At 45.1% G+C, this 17,262-nt stretch overlaps 1 protein-coding gene across 4 annotated transcripts in view; it reads right to left on the bottom strand.

Moving 5' to 3' along the window:
• MITF (melanocyte inducing transcription factor) overlaps positions 1-12,578 on the bottom strand; it is a 134,922-nt gene extending 122,344 nt beyond the window's left edge. For 2 of the 4 annotated variants that reach the window (XM_083425918.1, XM_083425920.1), the window contains exon 1: positions 12,255-12,578. In XM_083425918.1, coding sequence (XP_083282044.1) covers positions 12,255-12,358 — 104 coding nt within the window. In that variant the 5' untranslated portion in view covers positions 12,359-12,578. The remainder of the gene's footprint in view (positions 1-12,254) is intronic. The other 2 variants (XM_083425922.1, XM_083425921.1) reach the window with 2 other exon arrangements.
• Positions 12,579-17,262: the final 4,684 nt, after the last annotated feature.

Below are 17,262 nucleotides of genomic sequence, written 5' to 3'. Positions count from 1 at the left end.
TTTAATTGTCTTTTTTCAGTTTATTACTGGACAACTTTAAGTTATTTAAGCACACTCCCCATTTCCATACCATCTTTCTACTGAATGCCCAGGTCACTTTACCAAAAGAACAGAGCTAACAAAATATTCACATTTATTATTGTTATTGCTATTAGATTTATACCCCACCCATCTGGCTGGGTTTCCCCAGCCACTCTGGGTGGTTCCCAGCACATATAAAGGCATAATAAAATGCCGAACATAAAAAACCTTCCCAGTAAAAGAAGAGAAGAGGGGTTTCTGCAGACATAATCTTATCAAGAGTTCCCTTCTATGCTATGGGGCAATTGGACCTTCATGGTGGCGGCACCGAACCTTGGAACGTCCGTCCCATTACATATCAGAAAAGTGCTGCTTCTGTGGTCCTTTTTGGCAATTATTATTAAAGACCATCCTTTTTCAACAAGCATTTCAGCTGCTTGTTTCAGTAATATATATATATATATATATATATATATATATATATATATATATCCCAGTCTAGACCTGTTTTAAACTTGGCACTGTTTTGCTGTTTTGCATGTGTTTTTGCTGGCTATTGTTTTTTTATTATTATTATTGTTACATATTGCTTCAAGAAGTCTCATGGGAAGCAATTCACCGTCAGAAATAAATAATGAGCTAAAAGCCACAAAGCCCTGTGCCCAACAAAGTTGTCCTGTTAGCATAAGAATTTACCCACACACCCCACACCTCTCTGTGCCCCCCAATCTGTTCTGGGGATTCCCCTAAAATTCTGGAGAAGATTTGGGAAGAGGAAGTCCTGTTGTGCAGACAGACGTGCTGGCATGAACAGGACAACTTCATTGGATATAGCCCAGACACACAAAAGTAGGGTTAAAATTCTTGAATTTTATCCTATGCATGCGCATATATATATACAGTGGTACCTCTGGTTATGAACTTAATTCGTTCTGGAGGTCCGTTCTTAACCTGAGGTACCACTTCAGCTAATGGGACCTCTCACTGCCGCCGCCACTCAATTTCTGTTCTCATCCTGAAGCAAAGTTCTTAACCCAAGGTACCCGAAGTGTTTGTAAGCTGAGGTGTTTGTAACCTGAGGTACCACTGTGTGTATATGTATGTGTGTGTGTGTGTGCGCGCATAAACCATCACAAGGCTGTACCCAAAGAGAGCATGTGCACTGAATGCAATTCCCTTATGATCAACATTTAAATGAAGCAATCACCACAACAAGCACTTATGTTGACTCATGCCGGAAGTGGTAATTGACATGTGGAATTAGTCAAGCTCTCCATGCTTGATGGGCAGGTTGAGAGAGAGAGAAGAGCAACTGGAAATGCAGGGAGATGTGAAGAAAACCTAGCAAAGTTTCTGGATTAGAAATAACCACAACAACTATAAACTATGTCAGAGGCCCAAAGGAAAGAAATGGTTTTAAAGTGAGTGGATGCTTAAGAAACTGAAAAGGGGATATTAGATAGAAGCAGATACTCTTAAGGGTAGCAGGCACTGTTATGAAGCAATAACTGAACTATGTTGATTAGGGACAATTGAACATTAAACAGTTGCGTTCCTTGGGGCATTCAGCAACATGAATGAAACTATTACTAACTCCCACACCTTTTTCCCTAACAAGAATCTGCTGCCCAGACTAAAGAGGTAGGTGGCCCTGGTACAGGGCCATCCCTGTGAATCACCACTGGTAGAAAACCACTACTGTCTTCTGCACACTGTAATGCATCTACAGTATTTAGAATAATATAGAGAAGGAAGCCACACTTGGGATATGTGCTAGTTCCTTACCCACCTTGTGTGGCTCTGCTCTTTATAGGAGCATTTCACCATTGTATCCTTCTAATGGATGATTTTGGAAATGATATTTACCCTCAAATATTCCTTGCTGGTTCCTGAACATTTCCTGCCGTTGCTGCTAGATTCTGCAGCGCTGCTGCGATGGGCAGAATGGAGCATTCCACCCACCAGGTGCCACCCACCCTGTCGCAAGCATGCTCACCCAGCCCACAAACCCACCGCTTGGCAGGCCAAGAGGAAGAAGAATGTGCATGGGCAGGATGGCGCATGGGTGTGCGGCTGCTAATCCTCTCCTCACCAAACGCATGCTCCCCATGAGTGGGCGCATGGCTCCACCCACTGCTGTCTCCAACCTTTCCCACTGCCATGCAACCTAAATCGCCACATGACTCTTGGGCTTAAGAAGGCCACCCATCCCCTTCCTGCAATATACACATCCACACACAAAAGCCATGATTCTGTAAAAGCCCCTGGAGAGAGGCACACAAAAAAATACTTCTGCTTAGAGCTGGGAGACGCAGTACTGCAGCCAGCTCACAGGCACATGAGTGATCTACTCTGTAACATCAGGGTGGAGGGAGGGCTATCGAGAAAGACGCAATATTTCTAATCACCGATCTTGTGATTCTTCAAGCCGGGGAGGAGGAAGCACAAGCTTCTTTGAGTTCCCCCTCCTTCAGTGCATGGGCTAGCTGGTTGCAGCAACTTCTGCCTCAGTTCTTTGGATCACGTCATCTTGTCCTGCAGCCCTCGCTCTGAGCAATGAGAAGTTCCAGGGACAGAGCTTCCTTTGGAAGGAGAGGGAGAGGGTGTTGGGACCCGGTGGCCCTGCCTGCTGCTAAAAGTGTGTGAAAGGGTGGAGAATGGGAAACCACCACAACAGAAATCAGGGTCTCCCCAGTGTGGGCCTCTCCATACACGCTTTTCCCACTGTGCACTCATGATGATTTGTGCTCACGACGGGCAGCTATGCTTCCAATATTGCTTGTGCTTGCAAAAGGTTTGAGGGCAGACACGCTGCTTCATTCCCAATCAGTGCACGTCCTTCCTGCTGAAATCCTGTAACCTTTCATACCACTCATGTTCTTGTTTACAACTCTTGTTGTACTATAGTGCAAGAGTGGCTCCTCCAGACATCAATAATGTAGTAACATCAGCAAAGCATGACAGAACCACTGTTGTCCAGCAGGGGGAAGACTTTCTTGTTCCAACAGGTTTTTGGGAACTGACTGCTTTTAATGAAAGGACTGTGATGCTTTTATTGCAATCATTGGTGTGTTTTTAATAGATATTTTATATTTATATGTAGTTTTATTTCTATTAACATTTAATTGTTGTTTAATAATTGCAGGGAGGTTTTTTTCCTATTAATATTTTATCTGCAGGCTGCCTTGAGTCCGTCAGGGGAAGAGGTGGGGAATGATGATGATGATGATGATGATAAAGAATGTGTGGACTGTCCATTATAAATATACAGTACTACTAATGCACTATTACTGTGTCAATAAGCATGCTGCAGAATGTATCTGCCAAAAAAAACGCCAGACTAGACAGGCCCTGTGATTTGATGCCTCCTGCATTTCTGCATTCTAGTCTCATCACCCAACATTACTTGCTACTCATTCATCAGGGTTTATTTGAGAAGCCGTGTACAGCGGTACCTCGGGTTAAGTACTTAATTTGTTCCGGAGGTCTGTTCTTAACCTGAAACTGTTCTTAACCTGAAGCACCACTTTAGCTAATGGGGCCTCCTGCTGCCGCCGCGCCACCGGAGCATGATTTCTGTTCTCATCCTGAAGCAAAGTTCTTAACCCGAGGTACTATTTCTGGGTTAGCGGAGCCTGTAACCTGAAGTGTATGTAACCCGAGGTACCACTGTATTCCTGTTTCCCACTTGCAGAACATTAAAAGTTCTCAGGAGAAGAACATTTTCAATGATGGCAACATTATTCTTTGTAACTGCAACATGTATCTAGAGAAATTCGTTTTCCTAGACACCATGTAGCTCTGGAGTGCTCACTTTAGGCATCATTTTACTACAGTGGTACCTCGCAAGACGAATGCCTCGGAAGACGAAAAACTCGCAAGAGAATAGAGTTTTTCGTTTTCTGAGCTGCTTCGCAAGACGGATTTCCCTATGGGCTTGCTTTGCAAGACGAAACATCTTGCGCCTTTTTTTTTTAACCGCCAATGCATTCCTATGGGAAACCGTCAATACACAGCGGTGCTTCGCAAGACGAAAAAATTCACAAGATGAAAAAACTCGCAGAACGAATTAATTTCGTCTTGCGAGGCACCACTGTACCACTGAAGATATAGACCACTTGTTATTGTTGTTGTTGTTTAGTCGTGTCCGACTAGGCACTCCTGTCTTTCACTGCCTCCTGCAATTTCGTCAAACTCATGTTCGCAGCTTTGAGAACACTGTCCAACCATCTCGTCCTCTGTCGTCCCCTTCTCCTTGTGCCCTCCATCTTTCCCAACATCAGGGTCTTTTCCAGGGAGTCTTCTCATGAGGTGGCCAAAGTATTAGAGCCACTACTTCTGTTTAATGTAACTAATACAGAAAGTTTCTCATTAATCACCCTTCTGCCCAACTACTGCATTCATAAAGAGCTCATTATAACAACGTTAAATGGTAACAAGGGATTTTTTTTGGGGGGGGGACCTCAGCTTTTGCTTCTGTTCCTTTACGGAGACACATTTTGTTACACTGTAGCTCTGTTCCTCAATATAAAGCACATGTGACCTGTTCTAAATAAAGGATATTTTCCACTTCTTGCACAACTGGAACAGATATAAACATTAGCCTGGACAAACTGAAGTGCAAAACTACTCAAGAGGAAGAGACTCCAGCAAGGCCGCTTTAACAAATAATAATCATAGTATACATATATATATTTGGTTGGGGGGGGGGGAGAAATCACATTCGATCAAATTATTGATTATACTAATATCATTTAACAAATGCAATTCCATGAAATCTAATCACACATTACAATTAATGTGTGCATAGTAAAGCAATTTAGACTAGCCTGGTTAAGTTTCAGAGCCCGTAATTGTTGAAAGATCGCACTTAGACATCTTTGGGACTTTTCTATTGCTAACTTTAATCAGAACTTCACAGAACAACTTCTACTTCTGCTGTTACTTTTAAGGACAGAACTTTTCATTAGTGATCTTAAACTATTATTGCATACCACCCCAATCTCCACAGCAATGAGAGATTGCAGGGACTTCCAGGGGCATCTACCCAGGGTCTTCGTTTCCTTTTGGAAAAGTGGTACAGCAGAGACAGTGGTATCTTTATGATATATGGCTTATTTACACATATATACAACCTGCGCCTACGTCAGAGGGGTTCCCAGCGTTAAACTCCAAGAGGGTCTTGCCTCCTCGCTTGGATTCAACCATCATGCCCTGCCAGCTGCTTGGTGTCTCTGTCACATCACACCTTCTCCATTTCTCTAACCTTTAGCTTCATCTGTGAGTGAAGGGGCCTCACCCCTTTGATGCTTTGTGTTCTTCTTAATGCCGCATTCCCAAGTTATCACATCACACGGGAAGCCAGCCTGGCTTAACACATGCTGATTCCAGAGGGTTACCATTGTCTAGCACACAGCTTAATACTCACAGGTCTGGCCTAATACACATGAGTCTAATACACACAAGTTTTGCTATTTCCCAGTTTTAACACCCAAAGTATCAATTAAATTCTGGCATTTGTTTGATCCGGTGATCACAGTGGTCTATCACCCACGAATTCCTAACACTATGAATATTAGATTTTGCAGAAGATAATGAATGAAGAAGTAGACTCCAGAATGGATAGAACAAGACACTTTATCAAGGTCTTTCTGGAAGGGGTAGAACTGCTTTATATTAAGGATACTTCAAGATTCAAACAACCAGATATGAAAGATGGTACTTCACCTTCTCATAAATCACATTCTCAAACAGATTGTTTTTAATTTCTGAAAAACTGATAGGCAATGTTTTAGAATTCAAAATTGAGCCAATTGTATGTGCTGATCAGAGCTTCGTATCAGTGTTACATGAATCTGCTTCTGGGCACACAAAAACATATTCACAATGGAAATAAGAATTATATTGTACTACAAGACTTACATTTTACAAAGGACTGAAGAAAAATAAAAACCTTTAGTTAGAAAGAATAAAAATGGTAGATGCTCAACAATAGTTTTCTGGAACTCTGGTGAAGCCCTTACAATTTGTGTCACAGAGAGGGAGGGAGAGAGAGTTTAGTATTGATAAATGAGTTAAATATATTAAGATGTAATCCTCTTCTGTGTTACACTGGCTGAGGGACTTTAGGTTTTTGCAGAAGCCCTGCAACACTTTGCACTATCAATAGATGAGTATGCCCATGCTGAAGACAGCAATAATATATCATGCTGAAAGCAGTAGAAAGCTGTAATTCTGGCTACTGGGGAACAGGGGAGTAAAGAGTATGACAAAAACCAACTAATTAAATTGACCTATAAAGCCTTATATAGCTCAGGACCAGCATGGTCATTGCTTTTCATCCTCTGAGGCCCTGGTCTTTCTTCGTGTGGCTTCACCAAGGGAGATGTATATGCTGGAGACACAAGAATGGTCCTTTTCAGCGGTGGCTTCCTGTTTGTTGAATGCTCTCCCCATGGAAGCATGCCTGGCTAAAATAGCCCACCACTAAGCCCCTTTAGCCATTGGCTACGCTTCAGTTTATGTCATGGGGTGTTTACAAGCACTCCAATCCACAGAATAAAGTCTTCAATAAACAACAGTTCATAGATGAACAGCACAGCTTCTGAAAGGTGAAAGGAAAGATAGGTTTTGATGGCAGGTGTGCGTCACAGTCAAAACTCTAGCAAGAAAAAACCTTGAACAACAACAAAAATTCCTCATTGTTAAATGTTACTGACACTGAATATGCAGGTTTCAACCCCTGAATATGGCTGTACGAGTGGGCAGTTGAAAATCAACTGATGCTCTCATACTCAAACAAAGCACACGTGTCAGTGGCTGCATCCCTGAAACTGGTATTAGCTATTTGATTCTGCCGACCTGTGCAAGGGCAGAACCCCTGACCATTGGCCGTGTTGGCTGGGGCTGATGTGAGTTGGAGACCAGCAAGCTCTAGATGGCTGCAGATTCTCCATTCTTGTTCTACAGTGAGAACAGCTCAGATAAAGAGCAACCCACCCTTAGCTCTGATAACATGGAACTTTAAAGTCTCCTGCAATGCATCACTAGAATCCTAAGAAAATTAAGAGAGGCATGCTGGAGAAAAGTTTCAACAAGCCCAGGTCCCTGTCTCTTCCAGTGGCAAACCAGATTCCTATGGGAAGCAACAATGTGCTGTTTTGATGCTGTTTGCAGCACTGATTTTGTCCTGGTGTGTTTTATTATTTTGAAGTAAACTGCTTTGAACACCAAGAAAAGCTTCACAGAAATTTGTTGATTAATAACAATATATATCAAGTGTCTTCATAATAATTTCCAATGCAGTTGAGATTTTGGGGGAAAGGGGTGGGTGAAAAGTACAGCTCTGACGAGTTTCCCACAGTGAGCCTACTTCACAACTGCCAAATTAAGTCAGTCAGCATTTATATTGATTCAAGTCTGCAATATTTTCCATTTCTACAGCATCATCAGTGTGTGTGGCTCTTTTCAGAATGTTAAGAGAGCAGATTGCTGTCTCAAAGAGTTTCGGGTAACCCAGGTACCCAATTTTTAATTGAAAACGTACTCCCAGAAACAGCAATACTTCAAAAGAGTTAGTAATTACAAAAACAACATAGCGACTTGGCTTGCTTTCAGATCAGATTTAGAGACTGCTGACAACAAAAAAAGATCCATATTTATCATTATTATTAATTTCTACAGCACTTTTTTTAAATAAACAAAGTGCTTTGCTGTTCTCATCTTATTCATTACTTGGATATGTCATACTGAGATCACATTTCTCTTGTTGGCCTTTGGGCAGTGATAGGCACCTCCAGATGATGAACTGTGTCTCTCTAAATGTTGGACTACAACCCCCATCATCCCTGACCAATGGCCATGCTGGCTGGTGGTGATGGGCAGTACAGTCCCAAGGACATGGCCACAGATTCTCTATCTCTGCTTTAGGAAGTTACGGGCTTTAGAGGGAAGTTTCACAAACTAACAAGCTTAAGCTCTTATCACAGTTCCCCAACATTAGCATGCGATTGTAGGCCCCCAGTCTATGTCCTAGATGAAATTCATCATCAGCCCTCCTTTCCTCATTGTTCCCCCCCACACACACACCTTAACCCCCAGACCACACACTCAAAGCTCCAGCATGAGAATCGCTCTCCTTCGAAAGAAGACCAAGGATACTGCAGGAGTATTACAAAGTATTTTAGTTTTTCTTTGCATTTGAAGAAAAAGCATTCCCGATCTTTTTTTTTTTACACAGTATGTAACACTATAGCACACCTTGGTTACAAAGAACCTAATATTTTCCACATACAGTAGTTTAGTGATATGTGGGGAATTATCCAAAATCATCCAACAGGAAGCCATGGAAAACAAGCGCAGCACGAACACAACAGATCTATCTACAGCTTTTAATTCAGGAAGCAATTGAAAGCGGCATGCTTGCCAAGAAGAAAACACTGCAAAGTAGAATCTTGAAACATTCAACAAGGGCCCCACTCCTTTCATAGTGCTCTTAGAACATGAAACACATGCATCGTAGAGAAGGTAGTAAATTTCATTTATTTCAATACTTTGTTTTAATAATGTATTTAGGGGGGCGATGTAGTTCTGAAAATGATTTTACAAGAAACCAGGGAATGGGAGGAGGGAAGTCAAAATCAGTATGTATGTATGTATGTATTGTTTTATGTAGAATTATTGTTGTTAAACTGAAAAATAAAATGTATTTATTGAATTTATTTATTGAATTCATATACTGCCCTATAGCCACAGGTCTCAGGGTGGTTCACAGAATAATAATAATAAATGTATTTAAATTTCAGCAAATAAATCACAATTACAAAAACAGGTTCCACCTTTCTTCAAGGAATGTTGCCCAGCAGTAGACCGCATTCTGCACACACACACAAAAAGTCCTCAATTCAATCCATAGCATCTCCAGGTAAGGCTGGAAAATATTCTTGTCCAGAATCACAAAGAGCTGTGCCAGTAAGTGTAGGCCAGGGATAGCTACCAAGAGGGCATTCAGGTGTTGAGTCACATCATCCCAACCATTGGCCATAGGCGCTGCACATGCTAGGATTGCTGGGAATTGTAGTCCATGCCCGGCTTAGTGTCATGGAGCAGTTGGCTTCTCCTGGCCTGCATATTCAAAATCCGCACAGAAGGCCTATCCAAGATAACCCCACGTTGGTTAGGCTGCAAGTCCACAAAGGCGTTCCTGTCCCAGATCCCTCTAGGCACAATAGCTGCAGGAGACTGGTCTGGAGGAAACTGCTTTCACTCTCAAAGTAATGCCCTGGGGCTTAACGCTACCCTTCGAACCCACACTGACATTGCCAGGTGTAAAACGCAGAGGGAGGGGAGATCACAAAACAGCCAAACTCAAAAGTCCTAGATAGGCCTGATCCGTGCCTATAGCACCAAACAGATTGAAATTCCCAATGCAAATTGGGCTCAAAAGGGTGGGGAAAGGAGAGGTGGTGACACATCGGAAAGAGAGGTTGCATATAGGGGTGCCCAAGCTTTTTTCAAAGAGGACCAGATTTCATGAAGTGAACATGCGTGACAGCCGACCAAAGTTGTGACCTTTTTTAAGGATTGAGGTTGCTGAGCTTTTTTAAGGATTCTACCCCAGGACGTATACTGCCACAGGGGCCAGACTAAATTGACCGGTAGGCCAGATTAGGCCCCCAAAACAGACTTTGGATATGCCTGACGTAGAATTATAGAACTGTAGAGTTGGAACGGACCACGAGGGTCATCTAGTCCAACCCCCTGCAATGCAGGAATATTTTGCCCAACATGGGGCTCAAACTACCAACTAGGCATGACTTCCTTGAATGCTTTGCCTGGCTAGAATGTGCCTTTTAAGTACGATAATACCTATTGCTTGCCTGGATACAACGTGTGTGTATAGAAACCTGTGGCTTTTGTGTAACAGTACAGAGATAGAAGTCTCACCACTTCTGTACCCGCCACTGGGATGTACCCTGGACCCATGATTGCACAGGAGGGAATGCAGCCCTTGAGCTGGAAAAGTTTGCCCCTTCCCCAATAACATAGCTTGGCCTGGCCTTCCTCTAATACCCCCAGGCACAGTACAGAATGTGGCCATGCCATACAAAGTTGCTCCTCTCCATCATGCCAAACAAAACAGTTCCACAAACATCCCTCCATTCACATCAGAGTAACAGGAATAGGAGCATCAACTGCAGAAAATCTAAATATGCACCAGATATAAGGTCTATTATATTTATTGTGGACCTGCACAAAAAGAGAAGCTGACCAACAAGCCCCTTTTTATTTCCCCTTTGCAGCAATTCTAAGAGAGTTTTAAAACTCTTGACTTTATATTTACTTGCACTTAAATCTACCTATAATGCACGTGCATGTGCTTCTAGTTTTCAATCTGTCGTGAGTTAGCAACATTTACACGGAGCACAAAAGTAATAGTCGGTGAAATGTATACTTTGGAAGAGAGTAAAAAGTACTATTTAGTTTCATGGCTCTAGCTCATTATCATCATACAATACAATCTGGCCCACCCATCTGAAACATTCCAGAACTTTGCCTTACCCCCCCCCCCCAAAAAAAAACAAAAAAACCACGGTGTTTATTTACATGGCCACTCCTGGATGGAAAGCTCACAATTCAACAATATAGAAAATTATTGCAATTCAAAAATCTGCCCGAAACAGCCAGTCCGGGACATTCACTACAAGGAAAAGGGATTGGGGGGGGGGGGGAGATGAGCCGTTCCTTCTCCGCTCTGCTTTGCTTCATACCCATTTAACTATTAGTGGAAGTCTGTAACTCCTAGTCAAGGCCAGATAATGCCTCTGGTGAGAATGTCTAACAATACCCTTTACATAATACCAGCCACAGGGCTTGGCCCCTCCTCCCTCGCCCAAACAGTAACACACACTAAACAAAACTGCTATTATGGCAGGAACCACTCGCTAAATGGCTGCCTTTATATAGCTTCAATCTGTAAAAAGATGTTTCATTTCAATGTATTTAGCAAAAAAAAAAAAAACTTTTACAAACAGCCTGATTCAGCAGCACAGAAGTAAACAGCAGGCACATAGTTGCTGGGTATATATTTCTTCTGTAACATTCCCCTCTTTTCTCCTCCTCCTCTTCTATCTCTCCCCCCCCCCCTCCCCCAAAAGAGAAACCAGCAAATAGCCCCAACGCGGGGGGGGGGGAGCAAGCTTGCTCACGAGCTGCTGACACCCTCGGTCTGTTTTGCCACGCACGCTTCTCGCACCTAAGTGAAATGTGCGCCGACGCCGACGCCTTGGCACCCTGCAGAGCCGTGCCAGCCCACACACATTACTTACACACACACACACCCCCCTTTGCAAAGAAAAGAAAACCCAAAGGGGAGGTGGGGGAGCCTATGCAAGCTGCTCTGAGGTGTCGGAGCAAAAGAAGTGGAGCCAGAGGCGGAGAGGGATACTCTCCACAGGCGCTGCCAGGGAGGAAGGGGGCGGAGGGCGAACGACGACCTGTCATTTCCCCCACCCGCCAAGTGAGCGAAGCATGCGTGTGCGTTGTTGTTGTTGTTGTCGTCCTGCGGTGAAGTTTCTCCTTCTTTCTCCCCGGAGGCAGAAAAGGGGGTCGTAGGGAAGGGGACACCCGGACACCGGGCAACGGCTCGGGTTTGCAAACAACAACAACAACAACAACACACCCCGACTTCGGTCAAGGGGTTTGAATGACAGCTGGGACAGGAGGTCCTGCGCAGAAGGCGAGGCGCCTCGACCCAGAGAAGAGAGAGGAGATTATTTGACGGGGTGGGGAGAGTGGTATGGGGAGACACGGCGTTGTAAGGGGAGGGGGCGTCGGAAAGATGGGGAAAAGGCAGAGGGGGGTGCAAGTAAGAGGAAAGTTGGAAGGAAGGGGGAATTTGCAGAGAGAAAGAGAAAGAAGGGGCTTAGGGCAGTAAAAAAAAAAGGCGCCCGGTTGCTGTAGCACTCTCCCACCCGCAATTCCTTCAGAAAGGTTGGAGATGGGCTGCGGATCTGCACCCGCGTCCTCGAGTTCACACAAGCAGGGCCAGGTCGCCCTTCCAGATTTAGTCCAGAGTGGCGCAGGGAGGGGGTGGGGAGAAGAGGCTGGACGGTCCTGCTCTGGCAAGAAGGGCAAAGGAAGATAACTATATACTGTATACGGTTGGAGGGAGAGGGTGGGGGTGGCGACGGACGGAGGATCGCGCCCCGGACCGCAGGGGCCCCCCCGCTCACCTGTTCTTCAGCGGCTGGCTCTTCAGCTCATAGTAGGTCTTGGGCTCCTCGTGGAACTCCTCGCCGACCTCGAAGTCCGGCACGATCCCCGACTCCGCCTGCATGTCTCCGGCAAGGCGAGGGAGCGAGGGAAGGACGGAGAGGCGAGGGAGGCGAGCCGCGCCCGCCCCAAGCAGCGCAGCCCTGCGCCCTGTCTGTGCGCCCCGCGGCTCGCAGAAGCGGCAGCAGCTCTCCAGCCCCGACACTCCCGGCTTGGATGGACTCGGCTGGGCTCTGCTCTGCTCTGCCCACAGCACAGCTCCGCGCACACCTTCCTCCCGGCGCCGCCTGGGATTTGTAGTTCTTCTCGGGGGCGCTGCCTACCAAGCCCGATCGCCCGCTGCACTACGACTCCCATAAGGCCGAGCGGCTGTGACGCAAGTCCCGGGGGCGGGGCGCGGAGAGGCACCGGCGCGCGCCCTGTCAATGTCAGCAGAAAGCCGCTCGCCAAGGGTACAGCGGCGGCGGCGGCAGCAGCGCCCCGCTTCGGACGCGGGAGGCGCCGGGGCTCAGGCCCGCCGGGGAATCGGGCCTTGTTCCCACCAACAAGGCTGGCAGCGGCGGCGGTCGTCGTTCGCAGGGCCCGAGGTGCTTGCACTCTGCACGTGCTCAGACGTGCCCTCGCCTTCGCTACATGCTACGGGCTGCTGGTCCATGTTCACACACCGGCAAAGCCAAGGCGCTCTGAACATACCCTGAGACCTCCGGGTATATAAATTCAGTAAATAATTTGAATTATGCTTTTGAATTATGGTGCTGTAGGAGACTCTTGAGAGTCCCATGGACTGCAAGAAGATCAAACATCTCCATTCTTAAGGAAATCAGCCCTGAGTGCTCACTGGAAGGACAGATCGTGAAGCTGAGGCTCCAATACTTTGGCCACCTCATGAGAAGAGAAGACTCCCTGGAAAAGACCCTGATGTTGGGAAAGATGAATGAATGAATGAATAAAACTTTATTTGCATAGCCAACAGGCCATAGCACCGAAGGACAAACACCAACAGAAATACATTACAAATATAGTTAAAATCTTGTGACCTATTAAAACCCTAGGTAAATTAATAACCTCAGTACTTAAAACTTAGCAGAAGTAATAAAATAATAGTACTAAAACATGATAATAATCATAAAAACCCAGGCGAGGAATCCGGGTGACCACACTGATATCATTCAGATACCAGCTCTCAATCTCATTGCTCTCTCGATAAATTTGGCAACCTTCTCTGTTGTCAAGCTGTTCTGATCGGCTAGAAGTGAACACAATTTGGCTTCGCAAGAGCGGCCGGGGATGGCAGATAGGAGCGGCGTGATGGTCTCGTCCCTAAGATCTTTATATAGGGAGCAAGACAAGAGAACGTGTGACGCCGTCTCTACATAGCCAGCTCCACAGGGGCAGAGCCGGTTCTCAAATGGAATTTTTTGATATCTGCCTTCAAGAACAGCTGACGGTAACATATTTAGTCTGGCCAGTGTAAAGGCCCGCCTAAGTTTTGGGATGGTTAAGGTGGACAAATAAGGTGCCCGAAAATCAAAATGGGAGGGGGGCAGATAGGCGTACCAAGCACTAAATTTCTTAATATAGGCCAGATTATTCTGCTGCTCAATATCCTTCAAGCGCTGTTCGATAATGGTTTTTGCCTTGGGGAGACCCACTTCCAGGAGATGCTGTGCTTGTAGGCCACATGTAAGTAGTTTTTGATGCACTACTTTGGACCACCGACTTCTATGAGCGTCTCGTGCTACTAGAGGTAATAGTCCGGATGGGTTTAAATTTAAACGAAGCCAATAGTTGAATGTTCTTATCCAGGTCCGGGTCTCGACGGAGAGGAGGCCGGTCTCCAGCCGTAGGGCCGCATTTGGTACGCATGATGGAACGGCTAGAATCTGTCTTAGGAATTTAGACTGGACTGTTTCGAGTGTGCGGCAATGATTTCCCGTCCAGATTTGGGCCCCGTAGAGTAGTTGTGCCAAGGGTTTTGCTTGAAAGACCTCCAAAGCTGCTGGGATATGTCTGCCCCCCTTCGTAAAGTAAAAGCGAGACAGTATTTTGACGCTTTGAGATGCTTTTTTTGGGAAAGATGGAGGGCAGAAGGAGAAGGGGACGACAGAGGACGAGATGTTTGGATAGTGTTCTCGAAGCTACCAGCATGAGTTTGACCAAACTGCGGGAGGCAGTGGAAGACAGGAGTGCCTGGCATGCTCTGGTCCATGGGGTCACGAAGAGTCGGACACGACTAAACGACTAAACAACAACAACAACAAAATAATAAGAATAATAATGCTCAGAGGCACCTTCGCTTCTGTGAGGTGTGCCAGGAGTCATGCTCAAAAAGCTTGTCTGGAAACACTTCTGGTTGCATGGCAGCGTTCCCACATGGCGATGTCAACACTTGCTCTGCGCTTTGATCGCCACTCTCTGCCGCGTAGTCCACACTGAAAGTTGGTTGCTCAGCAAAGGGCGCGTGGTAAAGCCCTGGTTCATTCGCATTTAGACCTGCCGTTGGGTGGGGGTGGGAAAGCTCTCCATCCTGAAACCTTTTGGGTATTATTTTGTCGCAAGCAAATCCATGATCACACTGAATAATGCTTGCTTCATGAGCTCAACGGGGCTTCTGTCCTCTGGCCAGATGCATTTCCCAGCAAGTTGGCAGCCTAGGAATAGAAAGGCTATTCAGTGCCCGAGCACGGAGTCCAATGCAAACTTGTAACCACCTCCCCAACCATGCTACAAAAAGGCCTGTTTTTAAATACTGTACTTTGCTGTCATTTAGTTCCACGTCTAGCATGTTAGCCTGAATTTTTCAACCTCATGGTAATGGGCTTGCAGTCCAGGCCAAGCCTGCCTGTAAATTCTAGTCCTCCAAAGTGTCCTCTTCCCCCTCTGCCCCACCTTTTGGGACTATCTAGTTCCAGCAGTGTGAACTCGGGCTAAAGGCTGCAGGTGATTTTTTCCTGAAAAGACCTGGCATAGCTTGATGCTAAATCCTGCTTGCTGAAAATAGATCAGTGTGTCGACATATTTAAAAGATCACAAGCTCACTCCTTCTTTTTACTTCGGATTAATCCAGAATAATCATCATGAACTATTTAACAATCAAACAAGGATCAGAATGCTCCTATTCCTGCATAAACAAAACCACCCTTTTAACCCTTCTTTGGGTAAATACGAATGACCACACAACACAGTAACTTACTACAATTTGCACTTCACCTCTTGCTCAACAAACCACTTGTTCAGATCCTCCTGGCAAGGGAAAATTTAGCACACTTCCACTTCTACAGATCTCTGACCATGTGTGGAAATAGGGTAAAATTATCCATATCACTACACAGTGTTTATATGCACATCATTATATGATAAGTTTTCTCTCAATAAGTAGGATTCTATATTGATCCTTCTAAGCACCCTGGAATGTGATCCAAAAAATGCACCTGCTCTGACTGTTAAACGATTTGTAGTGCATGTATTAGAAACTGGCAGTTACTCCCTCTAATTCCTGATACCCAGAGGTGATTGCCATTGCTTATGCAGCCAAAATGGCGCCATCCACCCAAAACAAGGAGGACTGGGAAAGCCTCAAGGTTTGCAGAAGTACAACAGGACATTAGTGTGTGGGGGGGGGGAGCCCTAAGAGAGAAAACAATTCAGTCAAATATTGATTCCTCTTCCAAATCCTTGCTCCCAAAACAGCTTTTGAAAACCCTTTTCCACCTCATACAAGCAGTCCCAACTACCCAGCTCAGCGTACATGTGTCCTTGCAGGGACAAAGGTTCCAGTTTAACATATTTTAACATTACACTGGAGGTTTGGAGGCAGAGGTTGGTCATGGATGCTTTAGCTGAGATTCCTGCATTTGCAGGGGGTTGAACTGGATGACCTTCAGGGTCCCTTCCGACTCTACAATTCTATTATCCCACCACCTGCATGTCCAGTTACAAAAGGACCCCAGGTATCAGGGCTGGGAAGGACATCTGCCAAGGACCCTGGAGAGCTGCTGCCAGTCAGAACAGATGATATCAGGCAAGCTGATCCTACAGAGAGTAGCACAGAGTAGCTAAATGGGGTCACAGGCATCCAACACACATATGAAATGAGTAAGGGGACAGAATAAGTAGATGGCAGGAAGTGGTTTCCATGTGCTTTTGAGACTTGGAACCTCTCTTTTATGAAGCAGACTCCTGGAGAGGTGTGTGTGTTACAGAGTCAGGCAGGTCAGGATTCAATGGGGGAGGAACAACTTCTTTTCAATTCTCAATTACATTTTTTTTTTCAAATTCATACATTAACCATTATAACCATACATTGACTTCCCTTCCCCCTTCCATGGTTCATTTTAATTATCTATTACTACTGCAAATTCTAATTACTCCATATTTTTTAAATTTCCCTTTCTCATCGTATCTCTGGTTAATTTACACTGCTGAATTTACATTGCTAACATTTTGACCTGTTTACAATGATGCTTCAGATATTCTACAAACATTTTCAAGGAGCAGCTTATTTTGGGAAGAGTTAGTGTCCATCCCTCGCTTTCTTTTAACGCCCCTGGTTTTCTTCAAGGGACAACTTCTTTAGTGATGTGGCCGTGTCTCTCCGAAGTGACTAATCTTATTTTGAATTCAAAGTAGATGATGTAATATATCCTGCACTGGGATAATTTATATTTGGATATGACATGTGCAAATGTTTGATTTTACACAGAGTTTCCTTATCGGGCATGTGTGGTCTGGTGAGTAGGGTGGGAGCAGAGTTCTGGCTCTAAAAATGCTACATGGTTTGGGGCCAGTCACATCAGTGCTGCCTCAATTCCTCCTTCCCCCTCCTTGTCCCCTGTAAAATGGGAAAAGCTAACAACTTGCTCTGCACCACTATTGTGTTCTTCACTATAATAAAGAGTGCAATAGGCATATAAAAGACAGATGCCAGTATTCCTACTCACTTCTGTTGTGCCCAGAAACAAAATCTAG

The sequence above is a fragment of the Podarcis tiliguerta genome (genome assembly GCF_965153285.1).
Source record: "Podarcis tiliguerta genome assembly, chromosome: 2".
Classification (NCBI taxonomy): Eukaryota; Metazoa; Chordata; class Lepidosauria; order Squamata; family Lacertidae; genus Podarcis; species Podarcis tiliguerta.
Note: the sequence above shows the minus strand (reverse complement) of the source record. Positions and strands in the feature narration are given on the sequence as shown.